Source organism: Phyllostomus discolor, chromosome 3 (assembly GCF_004126475.2).
Source record: "Phyllostomus discolor isolate MPI-MPIP mPhyDis1 chromosome 3, mPhyDis1.pri.v3, whole genome shotgun sequence".
In the NCBI taxonomy this organism is placed as follows: domain Eukaryota; kingdom Metazoa; phylum Chordata; class Mammalia; order Chiroptera; family Phyllostomidae; genus Phyllostomus; species Phyllostomus discolor.
Genome location: NC_040905.2, coordinates 72,819,137 through 72,846,910, shown reverse-complemented (window position 1 = coordinate 72,846,910; position 27,774 = coordinate 72,819,137). Strand labels below are relative to the sequence as shown.

The window sequence follows — 27,774 nt, the reverse complement described above, 5'->3', positions numbered from 1 at the left end:
AAAGAACATCATGAGACAGGATACACTTAGGACTTTTCCCAGATTATTTACCTTGCCAAATTCTGACACACATGAAATAATGGCACAGCATAACTTGCATCAGATATGATATATAAAGATTAAGGATCACTAACTTCCTTGAGCTAAATAAATTCTAGGTGACCACAATGGAATACGTCTAATTTAGGGTCTGGTTTCATGGTGCTTAAACAGTCTCTTCCATTCTTACGCTAGTAATTTATGACCTCCTACAATATGGCGATATATTTAAAAAGAAGTTTTGAGAATTAAAGTAAAATTTTGTTATTTGTTATTAATGGGAAATTTGACATTTTGATTGTCATTTTGAAAGAAGAACCAAGGAGATTGGTCATGGGAGGTCATGCTAAGTAAAGGTGTTAGCAGAACAGGCAAAGACAAGAGGCAAGAAAGAACATGGTATGTACAGGGAATTTACAGTCCCCACATTATTGGCTTCTGCTCTTAGGGAACCCAGTGGCACTTTTAGTTATTGTTATCATCCATCTTGCTTCTCATTAATAGTGTTGTATTTCCCTTGCCCACAGCTTAACAGCCTACTGAAATCTGAATGTAACACATGTTTTACCCCTAGAGAATTGATACAGCTCTGTCTTCCTATCACTCTACAAATCTTTATTTTTCTGTGTCTGGAATGCATTTATTTAATTATTTTGAAAAAATGAAGCTGAAATAATCATAATTTATTATTTCTTTCCCTTTAGATTTAACACTAACATTCTCTAAATTAAACAAAAACAAATAAGACAAACTACATTTGGGTTTTTTTTTTCCCCCTCAAGCATCCCTACCTCTTTTTGATATTAGTAGTTTCCATTTCTGTTGTTTTTCCAATACTAGATTGATCTTTATTTTCAGGTAGTGGCTATTGTGAAAATAGTGGCAATAAACATTTGCCTCTCAGCTGTGTCTCCAATGTGAATGAGAATAGTGCAAAATAGTTAGGATTTTTAACTGTTTGAGACAATATTGAAGCTTTTTACTGGCTCCCAAACAAATTTTGGGGGAAAAGTAGGCTTTTACATGTTTATATTGACACCTAAAATTTTTTAGTATAAATTCTAATAATATTGGTCACCCTATTATATCTCTGTAATAAAAATATATGTTCACAAGTTTAAATGTAAAAAATAAATTGTATTAAAATTGTTAGCATTGGCAAAAACAATTTTTTCCATCTAAAAATAATTTTTAAATTAGTTTTGGGGGATAACATTGGTTAATAAGATTATAGGTTTTAAGGATAAAATTCTATGATATATCACTGGCATATTGCATATATTAATTTTGATAAAGAATTATTTAAACATAAAGTAAAACTTTACTGGTAAAATACATCTCTTAATGAGATGGAGGCTTTTTTTCTTCCCAATCACTTTATGAGTGAATTTTATTTATTCCAAGAATGAGAAATAGTTCAGCATCAGTTTTATTTCTGTTTTTTTCATCTTTATGAATGTAAGCTTGAGAAGCCTTGCTCACAGAACTGAATTGATAAGGAATGGACAGAGTTGATCATAGCCTTGTCATTCAGGTCTTCTGAGATATTTGCCAGAATTACATCAATTTGACAAGTTGTTTAGATCCTCCTGCAGTTTTGTTTTGTTTTGGGGCGGGGAGGGGGAGAGGATTGGAAGCCATCTACAAAGATTTGTTACTTAGTCAGTAGAGATAAGTTTGACCCAGTTATTTCAGATTGCTTGTTTGAATGGGTAAGAAGTACACTATTATCTATAAAGTAGGGGAAAGGTTAGTATGAAAAGCAATGTGAGAACAAGAGAACCAGCATGATACTTTAACTGAAGATGCTTCTTAGGCAGATCAGTTTGAGGATTATGTAAGAAAGATTACATAAGAAAGGTAATTGAAATTGTGTCTCTCAAGATTCTGCTTGCCCTTAGACTCCTTGGAAAGTCCCTACATACTTAACAGATCACCTCATGTACACTGAGGTGTATGCCTTAAGAAGGTAATCCACGAGGTAAGGCATGGGCCTTACAAGTTAGATTCATTTAGGCTCTGTGACCTTGAACAGTTCACTTAACCTCTTTAAACATCTGGTCCTTGCCTACAAAATGAGAATAAAAAATTACTTCATGGATTATTGTGAGACTGTGTTTAACCCGTAGCAAACTACCTGATACACTGGGTAAGTTCTTAGTAAATGACTGTATTCAAAATACATTCAAATCAGTAGCCATCCAAATGGTAGTCATCTATCATATCTGCATTTAGTGGTCATTCAAAATCAATATTAAGTCACTTGTTATAAGTCTTTACTCTTTAAAAACTAAATCTGTTATATTCTTTAGAAACTAAATTTTATGCTGACAAAGGAGTGTTACTTTAAACCTAGATATAGTCCATTTAGGTTATTTAAACGATTTAGTTATCTTCTAATACTTGGACTAACTTTTGAAAGTATTTTCTGCTTCCTAGGTGTAGATAGATTCTTAGATCTTAACAGATTTTCATAGCAGTGGCGATAATATGGTTTCTTTTACTCTTGTTGATTATAAGGGATACCAGATCACCTTAAATGTACATCAGTACCAAGGCATTAATAATTTTTACATATATGAAATTCCAGGTATTTATTATTAGCACTGCAAATGTGTAGGTAATCACTAAAAAGGAATAATGAACCCATTGAGACTAATATGTATCAAAGCATAGTTAGCCTAGAATCACCTCCCCAAATAGAACTTGGTATAATTAGTACCTGTTCTTTTTCTTTGTAGCGTAGAGCAGTTCTTACAGAGTCTGGAGTGGAGAAGTACATAAAGAATTGAAGGATATTATGATTATAGTTTCCTGAAGGGAGGGAGCAAATAACAGGCTCTTTCCATTTTCTGTCTCTTGATAGGAAAGTTTACTACAAAGAATCACTAACTATTATAGGGAATTAGAGTAATAAGGGATTGCTTAGCAAGGAATAAAGATAATTCTAAAGAATACAGAAAACTCATATATAAGGAACAGTCAGCACCTGTAGAGTGACAAGCACTTAAGGGAGGGTCACCGCTCCACTCCAGGGCTGGGATCCAGACCTTGGTGGAGATGGCACAGCTGTGGCTTAGTGAGTGGCTGAGAAGTCACTGTGGTGCTGGGCTGGCAGAACCTGCTGGAAATCAGCCCTGTAGGGTGCCAGGGAAAGCTATTCATAGGGAGATGTCTAACTGGAAGCACTCTGCTGCAGAACTGGCCAAGGGCGATGCTGCAGGAATCTGCCTGCCACTGTGTGCATCCCATGAGCTAGACAGAGGAGCAGCTGTGCACGTTGCAGGAGTCTGGTGCTAGAAAAAGCCACAGAAGCCTCCCAGGCAGGCACACTGGGATCAGAAACAAAGCCCTTTTCCTCTTAGAGTGTCTCCTTAGTGTCCTCTGTACACAAGCTTAACAGCATGATAGATGTCAGAAAGGAAAATATTTAAATTGCCCAAATCCATTTTCACAGAGCTGACAAAAGTAGTGAATTTGGATCAGAGGATCATAATGGACAGCTGGAACAGTCATCCCTTTCACTACTTGGATTCCATATACACCTTTCTACACACATTTCAACTCCCATCCAGCAACAATGCAACTATGTTTCTACCTCACAAAATATAGCTATTCTTACAAATGAAGGTTTCACCCTTTCCCCAGAATGAACAGATGAATGGTCCCAAGAATCATTGTATCAATCACTGGCAGTATTAATTATTCCATGAATTCAGTTAGTCATACTAAATATTCTTTTTATGAAGATTAAATTATAGAGATAACTGCTATATGAAATAAAAACGGTCAGGAGAGAGTTAAAGAATATAGCAGATACAAATAAGTACATGTAACAAGCAAACAGAAAATATGCAAAGCTACTACTTGTTTCTGTATTTGGTCCCAGACTCGAATTGGTAGCTACAGTTTCCTTCTGTCATAACCCGTTCAATATTTCCCCTGGCTTCAGCAAGAATCTTAGCTGGTTAGGGTTCTTTAGTTGCTGAAGTGACCCAAACCTGCATTCCTGAAGATTCCGTATCCTTAGTTATCCTGCCCTTTTGGGCTGCTGTAGTTTTCTGGTAACTTTACTGTGGGGCATAGAAGCACTAGTACCCTCCAAGTGAAATCACCACAGAATTTTCAGGTAGAGAAGACCAGCCAGTGCAGGGTAGCCTCCTTCTGCTTGTGAAAGGAGGTTCCAGAACTTGAGGATTCAAAGTATAATTGACCCTTGAACAACATGGGTGTGAACTTATATGGAGATCTTTTTTGTTCATAAATAGATGAAATAAACTACAGTATTGATAAATACAGTACAGTACTGTAAATGAATTCTCATGAATTTTTAAATACCATTTTCTTTTTTTCTAGCTTTATTGTAAGAGTACAGCATACGAGTATAATACATATATTGGGTTGGCCAAAATGTTCATTTGGTTTTTCCCATAAGATGACTCTAATAGCACTTAGTTGTCTTTAACTTCATTTGAAACAATTTTGTTCGATTCTGTTGTGACAGCTGTCATATTAGCATGCATTTAAAAAAATCAAAATTGGTGAGTTTTTGTGTAGCCATTTTAATATGGGCAATGGAAGAAAATATGCAACACCTTCAGCGTATTATGCTTTATTATTTCAAGAAAGGTAAAAACATAACTGAAATGCAAAAAATGATTTGTGCAGGGTATGGAGAAGGTGCTGTGATGTACTGAACATGTCAAAAGTGGTTTGCAAAGTTTTGTGCTGGAGATTTCTAATGGGATGATGCTCCATGGTTGGGTAAACCATTTTGAAGTTGTTAGCAATCAAATTAAGACATTAATTGAAAATAATCAATGTTATACCATGTGGGAGATAGCCCACATACTCAAAATATCCAAATCAATGAAGTTTTTGGAGAAAATGAAAAATGTGTCTTATTCTATGGAAAAAAACAGAACATTTTTTGGCTGACATAGTAATGGACAGAATATGTGTTAATCAACTCTGTGTTGCCAGTAAGGCTTCCTCCAGTCCACAGTTGACTATTAGTAGTTAACTTTTGGGAGGAGGGTCAAAAGTTATACCTGGATTTTTTTTACTGCCCCCCAGGGGTCAGCTCCTGTATTGTTCAAGTGTCAACTGTAGTCAGTTTCAGATGAGTACAACTAATTGTCCCCATTCTTACTAAATTCCAGAATTCTGTTCTTTAACTTATCAGTGATGAAACTTGAAAAACTTGACAAGACTGAGAATTAAGTTCTAATTTTAATTCAGCAGTTTACCAATTAAATTTTATGTCTGCTTTTCAGAAATGAGGTGTTTTATTAGCCACCTCATGGCTAATGTGTTCATAGCTGTCATGAACACACTCTGGTTCACATACTGTGCTTCACTCTTAGGGTTAATGGGCCTGAGTTTGTCATTTTTTTCTTTGCAAGTGTTGAAGGGTACTCCAAAGATCCATCTCACAGAGCAGTTTTTATAGCCATCATTACTCCAGTAAGGTCAAGTATAGCAGCCAGCCACCTAGGCGCCGAAGACACATGCTATAGTTGGCATTCATTGCCGTCAAGCACAGTGATAGTTTGATTAATTGTGATTCCACCTCAGGCCATGGATTGATAGCATCCCTTTCCTATTGGCAAGGAGCTCAGCACTGAGCTCAAGCCCAAAGGCCTAACCAAATCAATCCCCATAACCCATTCTCCCTTCATGGGACCATGCTGATAACCAATCCTGTATAAATCTGTGCTCAGTCCTAAGAGAGAAAACAATAGTTTGAACAGAGTAAGTTTAATATAAAAATGATCAACTGTAATAGGAGATTAGAGTTAGGAGGGATTATATATAGGTCAACTCTAAAGGATATAGAAATAGCAGAATAAGAATTTCCTTAGGACTGAGATAGAGCAGCCCATCGTCCCACCCCCTTGAGCTGAGCTTCACACTGTATTGGGGAGGACACAGCCATGGCTCTTAAAGAAGTGTGTGTGCTGCTATTCTGTGCTTAAAGAAGTGGAGTGCTGGGGAAACTGTTTGTAGGGAGGTGTCTAACTGGAAGCACTGTGCAGCAAAACCACCCAAGGTGGTTGCCAGGGGAAGCTGCAGCTGTCAGGCCCCAGAGAAACTGCATGTGAAACTGAAGGGGCTACTCGCACTAGATGAGCCTGGTGCTGGAAAAGCCATCTGTGCTGTAAGGCCCACAGTGGGAAGGCCCCTGCAGTACTGAGGTCTTCCTAACAAGCCCACCAGAACCAAGACGCAGAGCCTTTTTTTCCCTATGATTGTTCAGTATCCTCTACTAAACAAAGCCTAAGATCATGCTAAGTGACAAAGGAAAAATATTTAAAAGGCCCAATCTGTTTTCAGAGAGCAGAAGTGGAAGGTACATTTGTAGCGAAGAGGCAAAATAATTCAGTTACCAGCACACTTATTTTCTTATTGCAATATCTTTCTGCGAATCCAGGGTCAAATTTGGTGTTTAGTATTATTAACTATATTTATTAACTCTCATTGATGAACCTTTTTTTGCTTTCTTTTTTCAGTCTGAGTTTCTTTTGGCCTTGGCCCTATCCTCTATTGTAAGTCATCTCAAATTTGTTTTGGAAAGACATGAGTCATTGCTAAAATATCTAGGCTAGATCCTGAGTATACAAAAGATTATGTTTGCCACCTATGAGAACACAATGTTGACTGTCAGGCAGAATCATCTTCCTACCTGAAGACCCAGTTAGTTTGTTGATTTTTGTTGTGGTAATATACACATAACATAAAGTCTACCATTATAGCCGTTTTTAAGTATGTAGTTAAGTGGCACTAAGTATATTATATATGATAACTGCCCATTTCCTCATTTCCCTGGCCCATGGCAACCATCATTCCACTTTCTCTGAATTTTGGTACTTGAGGTACCTCAGTTACGTGCAATCCTACGGTATCTATCCCGTGACTGACTTCTTTCATGATGCCTTCAAGGTTCATTCATGTTGTGGCATATGTCAGAATTTCCTTCATTTTCAAGGCTGAATTATATTCCATTGTATATATTTATACCACATTTTTCAACTTTATTGAGATATAATTGACATATGTAAGTTTAAGGTATGCGTGTGTTGATTTGGTAAACTTACGAAGTCATCATCACAGTAGGATTGGTTCACAGCTTCACTACCTCACATAGTTACCATTTCTTTTGATGAGAACATGTAAGGTTTACCTTTTAGCAATTTTCAAGTATGTAATCCACTACTGTTAACCATGATCCCACTCTATGCAACAGATACCTTAACCTATCCATTTTGTAACTGGAAGTTTGTGCCCTTTAATCAATATCTCCCCATTGTCCCACTCTCCAGCTCCCATAACCACCATTCTACTCTCTCTTTCTATGAGGTCAGCTCTTTTAGACTCCACATATAATGTATATCATGTGCTGTTTTTATTTCTCTGTCTGACTGACTTTGCTTAGCAAAATGCCCTCAAGGTCTAGCCATTTTGTCACAATGGCAGGATTTCCTTCGTTCTCATGAGTGAATAGTATTTCATTGTGTATATATACCACATCATTTAATCCATTATCATTGATGGACACTTGGGTTGTTTCCATATCTTGGCTGTTGTGAATAATGCACCAGTGAATGTGCAAGTTCAGATATCTCTTCCAGATCCTTATTTTATTTCCTTTAGATACATACTCAGAAGTGGAATTGAGTGATAGTTCCATTTTCTACATTTCAAGGAACTTACATAGTTTCCTAAGGTGGTCGTACCATTTTACATTCTTAGCAGCAGTGCACAAGGGTTTCTGTATCTCCACAGCTTTATCAACACATGATTGTCTTTTTGGTGATAGCTACTCTGACAAGTTTGAGGTGATATCTCATTGTGGTTTTTCTTTGCATTTCTCTGATGATTAGTGATGTTGAACCACTTTTCATGTACTTGTTAGTTACCAGTTTGTCTTGGCAAAATGTTCAGTTCCTCTGCCTGTTTTTTAATCAGATGTTTTCTTGTTGTTGAGTTTTATGACTTTATTACATGTTTTGAATGTTAACCCCTTATCAGATAATATGATTTTCAAATCTTCTTGCCCATTTTGTAACTGGGCTTTTCATTTTGTTGATTGTTTCCTTTGCTGTGTATAGCTTTTTGATTTGATGTAGTCACTTATTTATTTTTGCTTTTGGTGTCATAGCCAGAAAATCATTGCCAAGACCAAAGTCAAGGAACTTTCCCCCAATGTTTTTTTCTAGCAGTTTTATGGTTTCAGGTCTATGTTTAAATATTTGATCCATTTTGAGTTAATATTTCTGAGTGGTATAATGTAAGGGTCCAGTTTCATTCACATGGTGATCCTTCTGCATGTGATTATCTGGTTTTCCAAGCACTGTTTATTGAAGGAATTATTCTTCCCCCATTGAATATTTCTGACCCCCTTGTCAAATATTAATTGTCTCTGTATGCCAGGGTTTACCTCCTGGGTTCTTGATTCTGTTCCATTGAGCTCTGTGTCCATTTTTATGCCATTACAGTCCTGTTTTGATTACTATAATTGTGTAGCATGTTTTGAAATCAGGAGTTGTGATGCCTCCAGCTTTCATATTCTTTGCTTTTGCTATTCAGGGGTTTTTGAGATGGCATACAAATTTTAGTGTTGTTTTTTCCATTTCTTTGGAAAAATGCTATTGGAATCACATTAAATCTCTCAGTTACTTTGGGTAGTATGGACATTTTAACAGTATTAATTCTTCCAGTCCATGAAAATTTGATACCTTTCCATTATTTGTGTCTTCAGTTTCTTTCATCATAGTCACATACTTTCCAATCGACAGGTTTTTCACCTCTTTGGTTAAGTGTATTCCTAAGTACTTTATTGTCTTTAATACTGTTGTAAATGGGATTGTTTCCTTTATTTTTCAAAAATTTCATTGTAATATATAGAAATACAACTGATTTCTTTACGTTGCTTTTGAATTCTGCAACTTCACTGAATTGATTAGTTCTAACAGGTTTTTTTGTGTGGAGTCTGTAGGATTTTCTATAAATAAGATTGTATCTGCAAACTATTTTACTCACTTCTTTCCAACTTGGATGCCTTTTTAATTTCTTTTTCTTGCCTGATTGCCCTGGCTGGGACTTCTAGTACTACACTGAATTGGAGTGGTGAGAGCCGGCATGCTTGTCTTGTTCTTGATGTTAAAGGAAAAGCTTTCTATCTTTCACTGTGGATTATAATGTTAGCTGTGGGTTTGTTGTATGTTTATGCCTTTATTATGTTGAGGTAATCTGCTTTTATACCCAGTCTTTTGAGAGTTTTTATCATGAAAGAATGTTATGTTTTGTCAGTTGGTTTTCCTCTATTTGTTGATATGGTCATAAAATTTTTTAGCTTTAATTCTGTAAATGTGGTGTACTGTCCTTGCATCCCAGACATAAATCCCAGTTGATTGTGGTGTATGATGCTTTAACTGTTCTGTTGATTTGTTTGCTAGTATTTTGTTGAGAATTTTGTATTTATGTTTGTCATGGTTGTTGGGCTGTAGTTTTATTTTCTTATAGTGTCCTAATCTGACATTGGTGTCAGGGTAATGCTGGCCTCATGAAGTGGGTTTGAGGGTGTTTGTTTCCTCCTTTTCCTTTTTTTAAAAAGACCTACAGAAGGATTGGCATTAATTCCTCCATGATCGATAGAATTTCCCAGGGGTATCTTCTGATCCTTGATTTTTCTTTGTTGGAAGAGCTTTGATTATTGATTCAATTTTCTTGTTCAGATTTTCTGTTTCTTCATTATTCATTCTTGGTAAGTTGTATGTTTCTAGGAATTTACCCACTTCTAGGTTATTCAATTTGCACATAATTGTTCTTAACTCTACTATGATCCTTTGTACTTCTGGGCGTCAGGTGTAATGTCTCCTTTTCCATTTCATTTTATTACTTGAATCTTCTCTTTTTTTCTTTGTCTAGTGAAAGCTTTGTCAATTTTGTTTATCCTTCAAATAAACCAGCTCTTAGTTTTGTTGTTGCTTTCTGTTGTTACTGTGGTGTGTACTTCACTTATTTTTACTCAGACTTTTATTACTTCCTTTTTTTCTGCAACTTTTTGGTTTAGTTCTTTTTTTAGTCTTTGAGGTGTAAAGTTGTTTATTTGAGATTTCTCTCTATTTAATGAAGGTGTTTATTGTTACAATCTCAGAACCACTTTTCATCTCATAAGTTTTGGCATGTTGTGACTCAGTGGTTGTTCAGGGATGTGTTATTTAATTTCAACATATTTGTGAAGTTTCCAGATTCTTCCTGTAACTGATTTTTTGGTTTCTTACCATTTTTATCAGAAAAGGTAGTTGGTATGATTTTAGTCTTCTTAAATTTGCCAAGACTTGTTTTATGACCTATTCTATGATCTCTCCTGGTGAACGTACCATGTGCACTTGAGAAGAATATGTATTCTGCTGCTGTGTTATGCAGTGTTCTTATATGTCTGTTAGGTTTATTTTATCTAAAGTATAGTTCAAATCCAGTGTTTCCTTTACGATTTTCTGCCTGGATGATCTAACCACTATAGAAAGTGAGGTAAAAGTCCTATACTATTATTATTTTGTGGCCTAATCTTATCTCATACTTGTGTGTTTGTTTGTTTGTTTGTTTGTTTGTTTTTAGAGAGAGGAGAAAGAGGGGGAGCAAAACATCAATGTGTGGTTGCTTCTCACGTATCCCCCACTGCAGACTGGCCCGCAACCCAGGCATGGCCCTGACTAGGGATGGAACTGTCAACCCTTTGGTTTACAAGCTTGCGCTCAGTCCACTGAGCCACACCACCTAGGGCCAGATCTGGGTTTTGTGGGGGGTTTTTTGCTTAATATATTTAGGTGCTCTGATGTTGAGTGCATTTTTATTAATGATTGTTATAGCCTCTTGATGAGTTAACCCTTTATCACTATAACCTTCTTTGTCTCCTGTTATAGTTTCTTGCTTAATGTTTATGTTGTCAGATGTTGGTATAGTTATTCCTGCCCTCTTTGGTTTCCACTTGCATAAAACATCTGTTTTCATCCCTCCATTCTGATCCTATATGTGGCCCTAAAGTTGAAGTGATTCTCTTGCAGGCAATATGATAGTTGGGTCTTCTCTCTTTATTCATCCAGCCACTCTATGCCTTCTGATTGGATAGTTTAGTCCAATCAGAATGGAGTAAATTACCCCATTTACATTTGGAGTAATTTTCAATATATAAGGAATTAATAAGGCTATGACATTCATTGTTGTCTGGCTATAGTTTCCTTGTTTCTCCCTCTCTCGTTACTTTCTTTTATGACTTGATTATTTTCCATAGTGGTATTTTTTTATTTCCTCCTCTTATTCTTTTGTGAATCTGATGTAGATTTTTGCTTTGTAGTTACCATGAGACTCACATGAAAACACCTTAACAGTTTGTGCTATACTGATAACAATTCCTGTTACATACAAAAGCTCTACATACAAAAAGCTTTTACTTCCCCTTTAATATTTTCGATGTCACAATTTATCTTTTATGTTGTATATTCTTTAACAAATTATTGTAGCTATAGTTATTTATTAAAATCCTCTTGCCCTTTAGCCTTTATATTTGAGTAAAGTCACACCATCATATTACAGTATCAGAGTATTCTGAATTTAACCATATACTTACCTTTACCACCCACATTTGTTTTTCTGATCATCTGTCAATGGATACTTGGGTGATTTCCACCTTTTGGGACTCATATATATGAGTCCTGCTTGAAGTTCTAACCTAATTATATCCAAAGTGTTAATTATTTCCACAGAAAGATGAGGGTGATTCGTACTAGATGATCATGTGATATAATGTTCTTTCCTTCCTTTTAAAGTAGTAACTTCATACAGATTTTGAACCCCTAAAATAAAGTTCACAACCCAGATAACCTAGTAATACTAGTGAGCTAGTAACATAGGTGATAGTAGTAGATATTGCTGCTCAGCAATGCATTATATGGTTCCATACCTTGAACATCTGTAGCTGTGGCCACATTTTATCAAAATGTAACCCTGGCCACATTTTATGTTTCATCAATTGAACCTATCCAAAATGTTTACATTCTTTATAGTATTGATTACATTAGGAACTGATAAGGTTGACGAGGTAACCACTCCTCTGGAAATGTAAATAGGATGGGCAAGTAGATGGTTATTGAGACAGTAGGTTTTTGTTATACTTACTGAAAAGTAGAGCTCTTTTTTTGGTATGTTTTTCATGTTTTGGTTTAATGGTGGTGATGATAATTTCTTTTGAAAGAAGGCAAAAGGGGCAGGGAACTGATGCAAAAGAAGCTAATAGGAAGAGGCTAATGGTTGATAGATTTTGGCAGATAACCTTAAAGAAGTGTTTTACATTACTATTTTAAAGTGCTTTCTAACAAAGAATGGTGACTTTTATTTCTCAGACTGCCTTGGCCCATTTAGAGTCTCTTGCAGTCGATGTCGAGGTGGCCAACCCACCAGCAAGTAAGGAGAGCATTGATGGTCTTCCAGAGACACTTGTTCTTGAAGACCATACCGGTAAGGGCAAAGCCGCCTGCGGCCGTGGAGGGCACATTGCATGTTTAAGTCTGTGATCAATGCACCGAGAAGAGAAAATACTGTTCCAAACTTTCATTAGATTTTCTATGCAGCTAGAGTCTGACAAGCTTTTGCCTACTGGAAGAATATTTTTAATTCATTGCATGATGGGCTGGGACAGATGTTCCTTAGTCAACTTTGGCTATCCATAGTAAACATTGCTTTTGTTTACTAGTAAACATTGCTTTTGCTTTTGTTTACATAGTAAACATTGCTACAATGTTTACTAAATTTCAAATTGTCATATAGTAGAAAGGAGTTTGCCAATTTATTGATCAGTCTGGTTCATCTGTCTTTCACAGGTATCATCTGTGACTTCATATGTTCATTTCCAATTACATTAAAATTGAGTTTGTTGGGTTAACATATCAAATTACTTGTTTGCAGCCATTGGTCAGGAGCAGTGCTGCCCAATCTGTTGCAGTGAGTACATTAAGGATGACATAGCGACAGAGTTGCCCTGCCACCATTTCTTCCACAAACCCTGTGTCTCAATTTGGCTACAGAAGGTGAGTTGCAGATTCACTTCTTTTAAGTTAATATTTTAATAATTTCTCCTACGAGTTAATGATGGTAGTAAGGTCTTTGAAGCCTGTTTAATTTAGCTACATGCTTATAGTACTTTGGAGTTCAGTTTTATTCAATTTAATTAAAAGTTGGTTACCTTTTAATAACTACTAATTAGTGATAATATTAAACTATTTTACTAACATTGTCTAAGAAACAATATAGACAATACTATTTAACAGACTTAACCATATCCCAGAAATTTGGTGTTTTCAAAAGTATCTCAAGAAAAGAAGTTTTTGGCACTATTCAGAGTACTGTAACACTATACTGATATTCTGCTGATGGGTCAGCGTCTCTGAAAATGTATAGGAAAGATTTTTAATAACCACCAACTATCTTCCATTCAGATTTTCATATACTGCCCTTACATGTTTATCCCAAATTTTTAAGTATATTTGAATTACATATTTTTTAAAAAACACTTTTACCGAAATCTTTGTTAACTGCATTTTTTGCATAAAGGATATTTACATGCAGTTCAGTGGAAATTCCCAATTCACTCTCCTGGCTAATTTATGCAGGCATATAACTCCCTCTCTGCCCTACAACCATTCCCTCCCTGCCCCTTCCTTTTCTTTCTCCCCTCTTCTTCCTCTCTTCTTTCCTTTCTCTTTCTTTGCTGTTGCTCCTCTTCTGCTACTACATCATCTTTGCCAAAATCCTGAATCTACTTAAAATTTCTAAAATCCAATGCAGAAATCTTCACCAGTCTTTTACAAATTCTAAAGTTTCTGCCTTGGCTTTTAAGGCCTCCTGTGACTGAGCCCCCAGCCTGTCTCTTCAGATTGACTTCTGCACCTTTGCTCATGTGTGCTTGGCCTGGTGTGGTCTTCCCCTGTGCCTGTAAGGTTAGCTGGTCCTGCTTAAATTCTGCCTTTTATTCTTAATATTCTTTTTCTTTAAACTTCTGCAAGAGCATCAACACCTTAATAAGGATCTCTAGTGTATTGTGTGCCTGCAAGTGTGTCAGGCACTGCTAGATGATTCACGTGTATTTTCCCATTTATTTCTCATAGCAACTCTGGGACATACAGGGTGGGACAAATATAGGTTTACAGTTGTGAGTATGTGAAACAGAGTTTATTCTTGTATTATTTATGAATTATTATTATGTTATGGTCCATGTCAGCAACCGTAAACCTACTTTTTTTAAAAAGGGTGTCTACTTTCACCACTTTTTTTAAAAAGATTTTATTTATTTAGAGAGAGGGAGAGAGGGAAAGAAAGAGAGGGAGAGAAACATCAATGTGTGGTTGCCTCTCACATGGCCCCCACTGGGGACCTGACCCACAACCAATGTGCCCTGACTGGGAATCAAACCGGTGACCCTTTGGTTCACAGCCCATGCTCAATCCACTGAGCCACACCAGCCAGGGCTATAAACCTACTTTTGCCCCACCCTGTATTGGTATCTTTATTCTCATTTTCCAATGATTGCTACTTGTACAAAATTACCCAGCTAGTATGTGCTTAGTGGAGAACACACCTCTATTGATACTAAAATGTTGCTAATTAGGGCCCAGTCTGTATGGCAAGTACCTAGTAAATGTTTGTGGAATTCAGTTCTTGAGTTACAAACATTGTGCATGTTGTGCAGTCATCAGTTGTCACTCACTGACTTTGCTGTGACCCATGGCGGTGATATCTGTAGTCTCTTTCCTGTCAGGAAACAGCTCAGTATGAGGCCTTTCCCAAGATACAAATCTTTGTAACAGCACGATTCCTTCAGCCTGTTTCCTATCAGACTTGTGAAAGAATAATCTATCACCAGGTGGCATATCTCTAGAATCTTTTGTTTTTAAAATGTTGTACTCCCAGTATAACTGCTTCCCCTGTCCCACCTTCCCTGCCAGGTCTGTGGTTGATTTGTTTTATCACTTAGAAAGCAACTGAATTTCTGTATCTCTTTGAAAAAGAATTACATAGCCTACAAAGAAGGTCTGAGATCCACCTGCTTTGACATGTCTGTGTATACCAAAGTGAGGCTTCAGTGTATATATGAGGAAGGTTCTAGAGGATGGTTTGGAATAATAGGTACATGAATTAATTATGAGGTCTTTGTTTTCTCTAATATATGCATCATAGATTAAATAATAATCAGTTCAGTCGAGGACATGCAGATGATGCCTTGTGTACTCTCTACAGCAGCACCAGTGCAAGCATGGTGTGTGATAGATTCTCAGTTAATACTCACTAAATGAAAGAGGAATGATCTGAAAGACTCAGACATGATCATGAGACTCCTTTTACCCTCAAAGAAATTAGTGTCTGATTGGAATGAAAAGGAAATAGCATCAAAATGCTGCCTGTCTGTATTGTGTAGGTTTAAAGCTGATTTGGTTTTTAAGTCGTTTTGTTTTTAGGATAAGGATACTGTTTTGTCTTAAAATACTTGTGTGGCAGTTAAGATCTTTCCATTGGCCATGAACTTGCTTTTTCTCCCTCCAGTCAGGAACATGCCCTGTATGCCGCCGTCATTTCCCACCGGCAGTGATCGAAGCATCTGCAGCTGCTTCCTCTGAGCCTGATCGCGATGCCCCGCCTTCAAATGACAGTACTGCGGAAGCTCCTTAAACCTTAACACTTGAATGAGATCAGTCTATCAAAGTAAATCTGCAAATTCCTTCTAAACCTGATGTGCAAATAATTATATATAAATACATTTAAATGCTATATATAGTCTATGCCATAGTTTAGAAAGAAAATATTGACCTTTCTAAACTAAAATTAGGTTTGCAGAAAGTACTAACATTTTCAAGCTGAATGTTGAAGCAGAACACCTTTTTTTTTTTAGTTGAAGATGTCGATATTAATTGTAAAAGTCGAGCGTACCACACAGCTGTCTCCAGAGCAGTAGCCGTCTGTGTGGCACACCTCACTGGTCTTGTCTGGAGGACTGACCAGTCTGGGTTATGACTGAGCTCTCCTGTCTGCGTCAAATGTGAGGACTACCATCACAACAGTAGTAAACTTTGGTTTCATTGGAAATAAAAAAGAATTCTAAAGCATGCTTTTTCATTGGTCCCTTTGCTTTTGCTACATCAAAACCTCTCGGTTTGTAATACTGAGTGGTTTTTTAGGAAGGTGTCTGTTCTTCATCTTTGTTTAAAATTGGGACTTTTTAAGAATGCCAAACAAAGGCTGAAATTTTGGCTAGAGCATCACAAAATTTCAAAATCTTAAATGTAATCCCCTGTAAATGGTTAGGTAGTAAAATAAATTATTTTCTTTAAATGTTGGATGTGCTCAAGTCAGCTGAGGAGAGTATAGGACCGGTCTGGTGCTCAGTGCTGGGCACAGCAAGGTGAACTGGGCACAGAAGACGTTCTTTCTACTTGGTTAAAAGTATACTGAAGGGTCCAGAACACTCATGGCACATTTGTTTAATAACTATTGGGTATCATTAAAGTAACTTTTGTTCTGAAATTACTCGGGAGGTCTGAAAACATGCATAAAGTATTTTTTACCACTCATTCTGTTATATCCTAAAGGAAAATCTGAATCTTCTGTTAACTGTTCTGACTTGTATAAAGCTTAAAATTGATTGGGTATAGCACAGATTTGGCCATACCTTTTTACAACATATCTAAACTTATTGTGTTATAATTTATTTCTTTAACATATTCCTGAACAAAGATTATTTATATTGCAATATCAGTATTTGTTTCTTTACACTAATTTATTTTGGTAAAAGTATTCACCTGGAACTAAAATAAAAATAGGTAGTTTCAAATTAAGCCAAATTAAACCATGGGTGAAAAGGGAATAGTTTATATGATTGCCTAGTGACTGTGAACAGAGCTGAACCTGTAACACAGTTCCCTTCTTATATTGGTTTAAAAGAGAAAAGATCTTGACCTTAGATTTACTGTCTAAAAGAAGTCTGTTCAAAAGCTTCTGCGAGACTAAGGAAGTCCACTTTCCTTATTCTTTTTTATGTGAAATTCACCTATAAGGTCACCTCTGTAATTGCATAACCCTGCACTAAGATTGCACAGCTTTCTGTTTAGCTGATCACACCCAGTAGGCAATTATGTATAAACATGGACATGATAGTTAACTTACAGATATGATTTGATATCATCGAACACCAGAGAATGATGGCTGTTAGAATATGACATTTGAGCAAGTGACACGGTAAAGCACATAGTGAGTGTACATCCATTCAAGCAGTACACTGACAATTTACTTTGGACATGTACAAGGGACATGTGGCTTCCTAAATACAAAATGACATTCTATTTGTGTGATTTCTCTGAGTGTTTATATTCCATCTGTTTTCTTTATTCTTAAAAATAAATGAATTTTCACTGTTGGCACATTTGAAGCTTAAATATAAGGAACATAACACTTGCATTCTAATTTTTGCATATATTGTAAATGTGTCTGGTATTTACAGCAAAATACTATGTATCCTTTTATGAGTAAAACAAAACTGAACATTGCATGCATGTAATGTGGTGACTTTGTAATTTAGGGGTTCTTTGGGGCTTCTGTGACTTCGGAAATGCTTACATTCAGGCCTTAATGTTGCATTAGCTAGCATGTTTTCCTTCTGATGTATATAGTCTCCATTGTATAAACTAACCTTTGCTTGTTTTCTACTCTGTGATCTTCCCGTACCATGTTTCATTAACGATCAGTTAGTGTCAAAGAGTCAAACCAGACTAAAATTAATTCTCATCTGTGTATTGTGAAAATTTGTGGCTAGTATGATTTTGTTTGTTTTTTTGGTTTCCAGAAATTTGTGGCTAGTGTGTTTTTTGTTGTTCCCTTTAAGTAATATTGAGCGGTTGTGACACTTCCTGGTCGAACTGACATCACTCCAGATTTCCCTGTAATGAGCCACACATTATATTTAGGCAGTATTAAGGGACCTTGGTTTTCTTCTCCTGAACAATAGCAGCTGTCCCAAAGAAAACATTTCTTCTTTGCCTGTTCAGATTTAGCTGTTACCTGCCACTTGTTAAGAGGCTTTCGTTCCAAACTCAACCAGTAGTGTTGAGAGCTGAACTTAAGGCAGCTGCTGCACTTTTTGCTTTCCATCTGTTTCTGTCCTTCGTTCTTGGCTCCCTGTTGTCTATAAACAGCTGCTATGGAGGAGAAAAGTTGAATAAGAGTTGGCATATAAAATATTTTTAAAAGAAAATGGAGGTTTTAGGGTTTGCATTGTAACCAGCTGATAAAAGCTGAGGTTGACAAGTTCAGACACCAAAATATTGTTTGATCAGATCTTTAATCCTTTTGAAAAAGTTAAGACTATATGAAGGTAAATTAGAAGTAAGTATAAATAGTAATAATTAAAATGTTATTTCCCTCATTTCTCTCTTATATGTTAAGTGACTTGACCTAATAATTTTATTTTTTTAAACATTTTCTTCTTTTTTGTAATATGAATGCTGATATTTAAACCTAGATCCATGTGGTTTTCTTTTGTGTTTCTTCATTGTTTATCTCTAAGCTAACTAACTCTAAAGATTAATTTGTTATCTGGATTTATATATAAGCTGTTAAATATATATGAACTGTTAAAATGGAATGCAAGTTTTTCAAAAGCCCAGGTCTAAATGTAATGATTGGTTTATCGTTCTACAGTCTATCATTTTCTGTGTAAATCATAAATAATAAACAGGATATACTCAGTGGTCATTTCTAATATTTAATTGTACAGTCGCATCACTTCTATTCTGTAGGCCCTGGAGGATTTAGCATTAATGGCAAAAAATAAAGCTGTTGAGGAAGTCTGAACCAGACTCCAGAGCTCATGGTGTTGTAGTCCTTGAACCGAGATCTGAGAAGCCCGGACAGGGAACCCAGCTGTGTGGAGGTGGTTGATGGACTTCCTTCTGTGAGGGCTCCTACGGAGCAGGCCCTGCTGTCCCCCACCCCGCCATCACAGCAGTCCCATGTGCTCGGCGGCGTCCGGCATGCGCACTAACTCAGGACTGCCAGAGCCCTCCCAGTTCCAGGGTGGGTGTCCACCTCGCCTCAGTCGCTTCCCCACATCAGGTATGGCAGTGTTATCAGAGCTACCTAAAATGCTTCCTCATGGTTTCCAAAGGGTTCAAAAATCTCACCCATTTCAGAAGGGTAACCTAAGTGTTGATAGAGTATGCCTGCATTAAATTACACAGAAAACTATAACTTTGTTTAGAAGCCTTAGAAAGTTGCTAATTCTGATTCTCCCTTAACAAAATAAACATTTGCTAGAAAAATGCTGTGTCAGACCTAGAACAGCAATAGTACACCTCTTTCTAGTGCCAGAACCCATTTATAATTGTGTCATGTGCTTTTTATCCAGACACTGCATCCAGACTTGGAGTCACTCAGCACTCCTACAAGGGATGGGTTTCATTGTTAGAATCGTCACCCAAATGTCTATAAATAGCATGTATGTGAAACTACATAGAAGGGTCCTGTTTCTTGTACGTTGCCATCCCTCAAGCTTCACACTGTTCTCAGGTCTTACATGATACCTATTTCAGACCAGCCTGGCAGTGGTTCTTTCAATATCTTTAAATATATTGCTGGTGCCCTGGCTGGTGTGGCTCAGTGGATTGAGCTCTGGCCTGCAAACCACAGGGTCAGAGGTTGGATTCCAAGTCAGGGCACCTGCCTGGGTTGCGGACCAGGTCCCCAGGAGGGGGTGCATGAGTGATAACCACACATTGATGTTTCTCTCCCTCTCTTTTTCCCTCCCTTCCCCTCTGTCTAAAAATAAAATAAACAAATATTTTTAAAAATAAAATACATTGCTCAGAACTTAAACACAGTCCTCCTGTGGTCTGACTAGAGCTGGGTCTGAAGCATTCTTGCCAACTTGAGAGTGAGTTTCATATGACCGTATACGTTGATACTATCATTATTGTCGTTACTAGGCAAGCATGTCACACCGTACTCTTGCTGAACTTTACAAGCATTGCTGGTAAGTCAGGTCCACTTTTAATAATTACTTAATTCATCTTTACCAAGTTTAACTTATAAAGGTCCTTAGAATTTCTGCTTCATCCTCTTAGCCTTGTGTCAGTTCCAGTTTTCATGCAGCATGCCTTTGGTATTTAGTGGCTGTGTCCAAGTTACTGATAAATATTGACTAGAACAGGGTGAAATACATCTTCTTCACTATACACTGCCCTCCAGAGGATGTTGACCCATTCATCAGTGCTTTGGGTAGAGTTGTTGAAGCAACTACCAGTCACTCTGCTCACATTTCTTCCTCTTTCCCAGACGGGCGCTATAAGAAATTTTGTCATGTTTGGGTGGCAGGCAGATTACACTGTCTGTGGAAATAGCTTATCCTGTTAGTATATTACATCGAAAAAGGAAATGAACTTAGCACAAAATGCCTCTTCTTAAGGAAACAACACTACCTCCTTTTCCAGCTGCCTGCAGGCCATTTGTTTACTTATCTGCCCTAGAATTTGATAAGTGATCAATCTCAAGCTCATTTTTACAGTTTCCGGAGTCTACTTTTTTCTGTCGAAAATACAGTAAATATTGGGTTGGCCAAAAAGTTCGTTTAGTTTTTTTTCCAAATGAGCTCTAGTAGTGCTTAGTTGTCTTTAACTTCATTCAAAACAGTTTTGTTAGATTGTACTGTGACAGCTGTCATGTCAGTGTGCATTTAAAAAAAAACTGGTGAATTTTTGTGCAACCATTTTAATATTGAAGATAGAAGAAGATATACAACATTTTTGGCATATTATGCTTTATTATTTCAGAAACGGTAAAAACACAACTGAAACACACAAAAAGATTTGTGCAATGTATGGAGAAGGTGCTGTGACTGAGCGTGTCAAAAGTGGTTCATGAAGTTTCTTGGTACTATTGACATTTTAGCCATATCTTCGCTGTGGGGCTGTCTTATGCACTGGAAGATGTTGAGCAGCACCCCTGGGCTCTACCCACTAGAAGCCAGTAGTGGGAGATAGCCAACATGCTCAAAATATCCAAATCAATAAAGTTATTGGTGAAAATAAAAAATGTGTTTCTTATATTATGGAAAAAACGTAACAACGTTTTGGTCAACCCAATATTACTTGAACAAGTCACCTAATCTCTCTGCTTCTGATTTTCTATAAAGGAACAAATCTGAATTATAGGTTAGTACCACTGTTTGTGCATGGATAACGTTTTGGAAAATACGTTCTTTGTTGATGTGCAAAGTCATGGGGAAATATGGTTGCTCTCCAGCTCTGATTTTAGCACTACCATTTGGGCTGGTAAACAGTTCAGATGGAAACCTAAAAATCATCTTAGTCCCTTCTCAGGAGTTGGAAAGAATTTGACAGGAAAACTTTATTAAATCATAATAAATAAAACTTAATAGTAGTTTTACTGAAAGGCCACATGCCTGGATGTGTCAATTTAGTCATCTTGTATTCTTAGTTTATAACCAGTAGATAGTTTTTATAGTGGCAAATAGGGGAGACATATTATCTTTATCTTCCTGTCTCTTTCTTTTTAGAGAGATAAGTAAGAGAAATTCTTCCAGCCAATATCATTTCTTTTCCTGTGGTTACAACACAGCATTTCTTCTTAAGGTTCATTGGAAAAATACATTTTTACATTATAAGAATAGTTCCAATTTATGAAGTGCTAAATATTCGACATTATGTTAGGTTCTCTGTTTTAGCTAAATATTCATAATGAATCTGCAGGGCAGGTCGTGTTGTCCCAACTTTATAAATAGACTGAGTCCTGGTTCTGAAGCAAAGAGCTTGAGGCTTCTTTCTGGTTCATGCCACCTTCCTAGGTTAGGAACAGTTCTACCTGATCAATACTAATATTTAAGTAAGTTTTTTGAGATATAGCCCGAGTTTTTAAAATGGGGGAAGGTGTGGAAGGAGTATCTATTTAAAATTCTGAAAAAAGATTTTATTAAGTCTTTCCTTTTCATATTATTTTGCTAAATTGTTACAGAAAGACATGCTTACCCTAGGTAATGTACTTCTGTTCTGGTTCATGACGTTTCTTAGTCACCAGTAAGATGTTATGAGAACTACTTTTGCCTGATGATTTGGGATCCTTAAATTATTCTGTATAGAGACTCTGTTGCCTGATAGGTGTATGGCATCCTGATTTCTCTCCAGCCAGTGAGTGAGACCTCAGGAACTCAGACATCTGTCTGTAAGTGACAGTTGCCAACCTATTCCAGAGTATCTGGGTTTCTTTCTTCTGAAGCTAGGGACATTGGACCTCAAATTGCAGTCACTCCAAAGAGGAAAGAACCTACCCTTAAATGCTATTTTGAATTCTTCCCAGGCATTTAAACTATGCCCTGATTCTGTTTGTCTTTTATTCCCATTTTCTTGTTAAAAGAACACAAGTGTTAGGACAACTACTATAAGGACTTCACTGTGTAGCATCTTCCTGACTGGCCTTTGGCCTTACCAAGAATTCCTCTTGACCTGGACCCAAGACCCTTCGTCTCTGGTATTGCAGTACCCTAGGTCTGGCACAATCACCGAATGTCAGTCTGTATTTCAGTTTCAATTCATATTTAGGGCAGATGAGCTTAGGAATGGGGAGCTCACAAACAACACCGTCTGGAAACCAAGCCAGCCTAAACCGGGTGACGATGAATCACAAGTTGACACCTTGGTCATACCCACATCTAAATGAGTGAGTAGCACCTGAAAGATGTTTACATTTTTTTAAATAAAATTAGTGAGCTTATGAAAATAATACATTAGGACATACCAGCATGGCATCCTCCCTGAATCTACCAGGGGGAAAAAAAATGCCTTCATCAAACCTAACAAATTAACTGTTTGCATGTCCTGAACTTCTCCCTAACAGTTGTCTATCCATTACCTACTCTGGCACAACTGTAAACTAGAAATGCAAACTCCCAGGCCTCCTGGAGTGTCTGCTGTAGTAAGGAGACTTATGTGTCTGTTCCACCCGGCCCCAAGCAGCTGGGCTCACTGGGCAGGAAGGGTTTCCATCTTGGCCAGGGGCTCACAGGGCCTGAGGAGCTCTGGTTATCCAAGATGGGAACAAGCAAACAGAGAGAGAGAGAACAAGTGCTGAGCCTCCAAGGTGACCGACTACCAGCAACTACCCTCAAGCCCCCAGATTCTGTAGCTATGTTGCTCTGTTCGTAGGTTGTTGATCTTTCGGGAGGGTGCAGGCCCCATGGCCCCCAGCAGGTCATGATGTCTCATAACCAGGGGAGTTAAAAAGTTTCCCAGAGATGGGGCTGAGAAGAACAGGCAGAAGCGAACTGAAAAGTGCTTCTCTTCATGCCCTATGCTAGATTGTTGTTAACTTTCCCTTCTCCCTACACTCTAAGGCATTTAAGCATCCATTGTGTTTTCACCCATAAAATGGAACAGAAAGTAGGCAATTCCAAAACACTGTATTCCTGCAGGGTATGTAGCCTCTGGTGCAAAGTATTGGAAACATTGGGGTAACTGCTGGTGGGTCAGTGCAAATGCACCCTGGAAACTCACTAAGAGTTTAACAAAAGGGGTTAGGGCCCCTGTCAAACTGTCAGACTTGCTACGTTGGGACTTAGAGCAGTTGAGTAAACCAAATGTGAAAACAGGCCAAATCTGGGTGCAGTGAGGGGCCCTCACTCAGGGAGGGCAGGAATGTCACACGGGCCTTTGGGTTCTTGCCTCTCCCCATTCCCACTGCTATATAAGCCTTCCTCTCCCCAGAATAAGGCCCCAGAGGACCCCTGAGAGCTCTTTTAACATATATGTAGGGGAAACTTCATGAAGAGTAAGGGGATAGAGGGCTGCCATGACTGCCCTACATGGAAGGAGAGTTTAGGAAAACCCAGGGTTAGGGGCTGCTGGCAAGCCTGCCTCACCATTGCCCAAGGCAAGACATTATCTGTTGTCTTGGTGAGGAAACAGATCTTTCCTCTGACCTAGGGGTAGGGGAGGATAATCTATCTGTCTTCTAAAACTTCTATGCAAACTTTGCAAACAGCACAGAACTAAGCTGTCAATGCCTCCTGCACAGAAGACTCAAGAAACACAAGAAACCCATAAATTGTCTCCCGGCACCCATAGCCTTAGCTGAAGGGATGGGACACTAGGGTCGCCAAACCGCACTCCTGGCCAGAGCTGATTAGCCTGGTGGTGGGCAGGCTCAAGGCCCGTCTACTCAGAGGTTGGCCAGTGACCTGGTGCTAAATGTGCAACAGGCCAGCGAGGTTCTCTCACTATTTCTATGCTGGGAAGTAGGTAATTCCCAATCAGAAACGGGAGCTGAAGCCAAAAGGTTGCATGAGGGATATTAAAGTTATAATTAGCCTTGTCATGCTGAAGTGATGAGGAAGCAGATAATAAGAGCAACTTGAAACTACGAGTGGGAAGAATCAAGAGTGGGTAGGAAAGGACACCGACTGTGGTGGGGAGAGGGGAGCCTGGCTTCATTACCCGTGGAGTTCTAGCACGCAGAAGCAGCTGGAGCTCAGTCCTTTCCTGAGGCATCTTCCTTTGCATCGCCATCTGCTACCCACACCAAACACTGGCGTCCCTCATAACAACAGGTACACATGCCACCACTGCAGAGGATTTGAGTGAGTCATTTAGTTAAACTCCGATTGTAAAGAACAGAAGAGGTGCAGAAAAATGTAGGACAGTGAGAGAAAATTAGCTAACATTTATTGAGTGTATACTATGTGCTTAGGAACTTTGGTAGGTATTTTATATGCATTATTTTAGTTTATCCTACCCAAAATCCATAGAGCTAGACTATTCTAATCTCCAAAAGGCATTACAACGTTAAGTAGCTCCCAAGAGTCACACAGCTACTAGTAAGGGAGTCAGCTTCCAATGTAGTGCTCTTAACTGCTTCATGCTGCCTCTTGCACAGGTGAGTTAATATGCAAGGTAAGTATAAATGAAGTAAATTTCAGCTACAGTACTAAAAGTTTTGCCAGCTAACCTGCAAGTTCAATAGCCTTTTGTAACATTTCAATGGAGATGAAAACACCAAACATTTCGACCAAAGCCTACTGAAATTGGCAGTTATCTGTATTAATAATGATCATAGAGAATACGCCCAAAGAGGGGAAGGAGAGCCGCCTAAACATATTTAATTAATTTATTTTCCTACCTGAAAAATGATCTCAGCAGATGGCAGAAGTTTGTGTTACTATCAAATCCACTGCAGAGAGAATTCATTCTCCATTTTTCTCTTTGTTAATTCCTGTGGTACCCACAATTCAAGTGACCACTGTCCAGTTCTCCAAATAAGTGAGAACAACGATGTGGTCGAAGGGAACCTGTTGTGTTCCTACGGACTGGTATGGCTTGAGGAGAAGGCAGGTTGTGACTGAACAGGAGTGAATGGCAAGTCCCCACGGTTAGGCTAAATCCACTCTACATGGCCTTGTTCTGCCCTGCTCAGTCTCAGTCCCAGACAGCTAATCCTTTTGGTTAATGAGTACCCGTGGCTTCTTCGTCTCCAGTAACAGATACCACAGGAGGCTGGGAGAGCACTGCCAAAGTAACTTGGCAGAAGGTGCTAGTCTATTCATAGGCTGCTTTGTACTTAGAATTGGTGAAAAATTAACAAATCACCAATGCACAAGAGTCCTGCAGAAGTAAGGCCTGCTTGAGTGTGGTTGGTAGGGCAATCATTTCCATTTTTAATTTGAACACTTCACCTAAAATGTCATATGGTGTGTGCTTGAGTGTGATATTGGTATATTACATGCTCATGACTTTGTAATAACAGAGGGGCGGGATTTGTGCTGGCCCCGCATCACCTCCCTTGGGGAGGCAGCGTCTAGCCCTGGAGCACACAGCCAGAAGACAGCGGTGCTGGACCTTGAAGCCAGGTCTCCGACTACAACTGCGGTCGCCCGCTCTGCCAGACAGATGATGTGCTCCTGCTTTCCTGCCCCCTGTCATCTGTGGTGAGTCAGGGCAGCAGCTAAGTTTGGAATGGAAACAGGTTTGCATTTGCTTACAGGCCCGCTTTGTGTGCACGGCCTCAGCTGCCAACAGACAAAGTGGGAAGGAATGACACGTTAACAGACTGAGACATCTGCTTGTGTGGTCCTGTTTTTTCTGCTTCCATTCCAGGGTCAGTTTTAAGTTAGGGAAGCCTTGGGGAGAGCAGGGGGACTGGGATGAAATAGAAAATAAAAGCAAATGTCAGTGGTTCTCCAGCTTCAGCAACTGAAGACTTCTCAGGAGGCATCCAGCACACTCTCAGAGCACAAATGTTATTAGAAATGTCAATATTATTAAAAACTTTTAATACTTAAAAATACATGTGAAATTAAAAGAATGCATAACAAACCCCTACATACTCATCATCTGTCTGCACTGGATTTGGTAATTTAAGAATTATTAACATTTTTACCATATTGGCAAAGAATGTACATATGTACATTTATGTATATATAGTTGTTTCTTTTCCTCAATAGAGGTCATTCATTGTTCCCTAGAAAAATTGTTTTGATATCAACCTTCCCTCCCTGACTCATTCTCGGAGGCCCTCTGGGAAACCACCTGAGTCTCCTGTGGTCAGGGGTGTACACAGGCTCTGTCTAACTTGTCAGCTCTGATGGGTTGGCCAGGCTCCGAAAGAGATGACTGGGAATTTACATCCACCTTAGGTGTGGGAGAGAGGCCCTGGGGCCAGAAGCTGTCCGGGCTCAAGGCTCTCCTGCACTACCCCTCCTCCACCTCTCGGTTTGCCCTGGGAGGTGCCGCAGTTGTTCCGCCCAGGGCCGGACCAGCTTCCTTCCCTGCCAGCCTAAGAGTCTGCATTGTCGTAAAGCTCTACTCCCAAATCACGGTAAGAGTTGAGTCACACTGTTCTTCATCTGGAATTCATGTCATAAAGGAATTAGTTTGGCCTTCTCAGGTTGGACTCTGCAGGAAATGCTACTGTCTAACCTCCCGCCTGTTTGCCACTGTCAGCCTCCCCGGAAAGTCTGCGGCAGGCCTCCTGGGAAGCAGCGTGTCTTTCGCTCTGGGCTTGGCAGTTGGCTTATTCCATCTCTTTAGACTGGAGTCTCACCTGCCCTTGCATTTGAGAGCTTCCTTTGCAGCAGGCCCTTTATCAAAATGAAAGCACAGGGCGAAATTTTGATCTTTGCAAGGATGATGGCATTAATAATGCCCAGGGACCGGCCACTGCTCCATGGGCCTGTAGTAAGAAACCCATGCGGGCACTGTGACAAGGGAACATTTTGTCTTGTAGCTTGAGTAGCAGCATCATTCCCTAGTGACCTGCAAACACCAGGGGTATCTACAGAAGTGAGCATAAGCTTCATTGCGCCCAAGGGGAATACTTTTCCTTTTCAAATGGAAATACATTTTTAGGGTTGCTCTGTGCAGACTTTCTTGAGCCTGGAAAAGGGGAAGCTGAGGGCATACTGACAGACTCCAAGTTACAAGGGAAGGAAAATGCCCTGGATCTTGCCGGTTGGGTTGCCCGAGAGGCGACAGGCACTATTTAGCCTTTTCTTACTTGTCCTGCTTCTTCCCTCCCTACTCTCCTTCCTTCCCTCTTTTCTTCATCAGCAAGGCTGCCTGAGGTTAAATCCTAAATCCAACAGTGTGCCAGCTGGGAAGCCTCGAGCAGCTTACTTGACCTCCACGTTGT

General features: G+C 38.7%; 1 protein-coding gene across 4 annotated transcripts in view; it reads left to right on the top strand.

Annotated features, from left to right (window-relative positions):
* Window positions 1-18,844, top strand: part of PJA2 (praja ring finger ubiquitin ligase 2) — a 70,540-nt gene extending 51,696 nt beyond the window's left edge. For 2 of the 4 annotated variants that reach the window (XM_028524279.2, XM_036020643.1), the window contains 4 exons: window positions 6,552-6,587; window positions 12,444-12,558; window positions 13,006-13,127; window positions 15,637-18,844. In XM_028524279.2, the coding sequence (XP_028380080.1) occupies window positions 6,552-6,587; window positions 12,444-12,558; window positions 13,006-13,127; window positions 15,637-15,762 (399 nt within the window). In that variant the 3' untranslated portion in view covers window positions 15,763-18,844. The remainder of the gene's footprint in view (window positions 1-6,551; window positions 6,588-12,443; window positions 12,559-13,005; window positions 13,128-15,636) is intronic. The other 2 variants (XM_028524282.2, XM_028524308.2) reach the window with 1 other exon arrangement.
* Window positions 18,845-27,774: the final 8,930 nt, after the last annotated feature.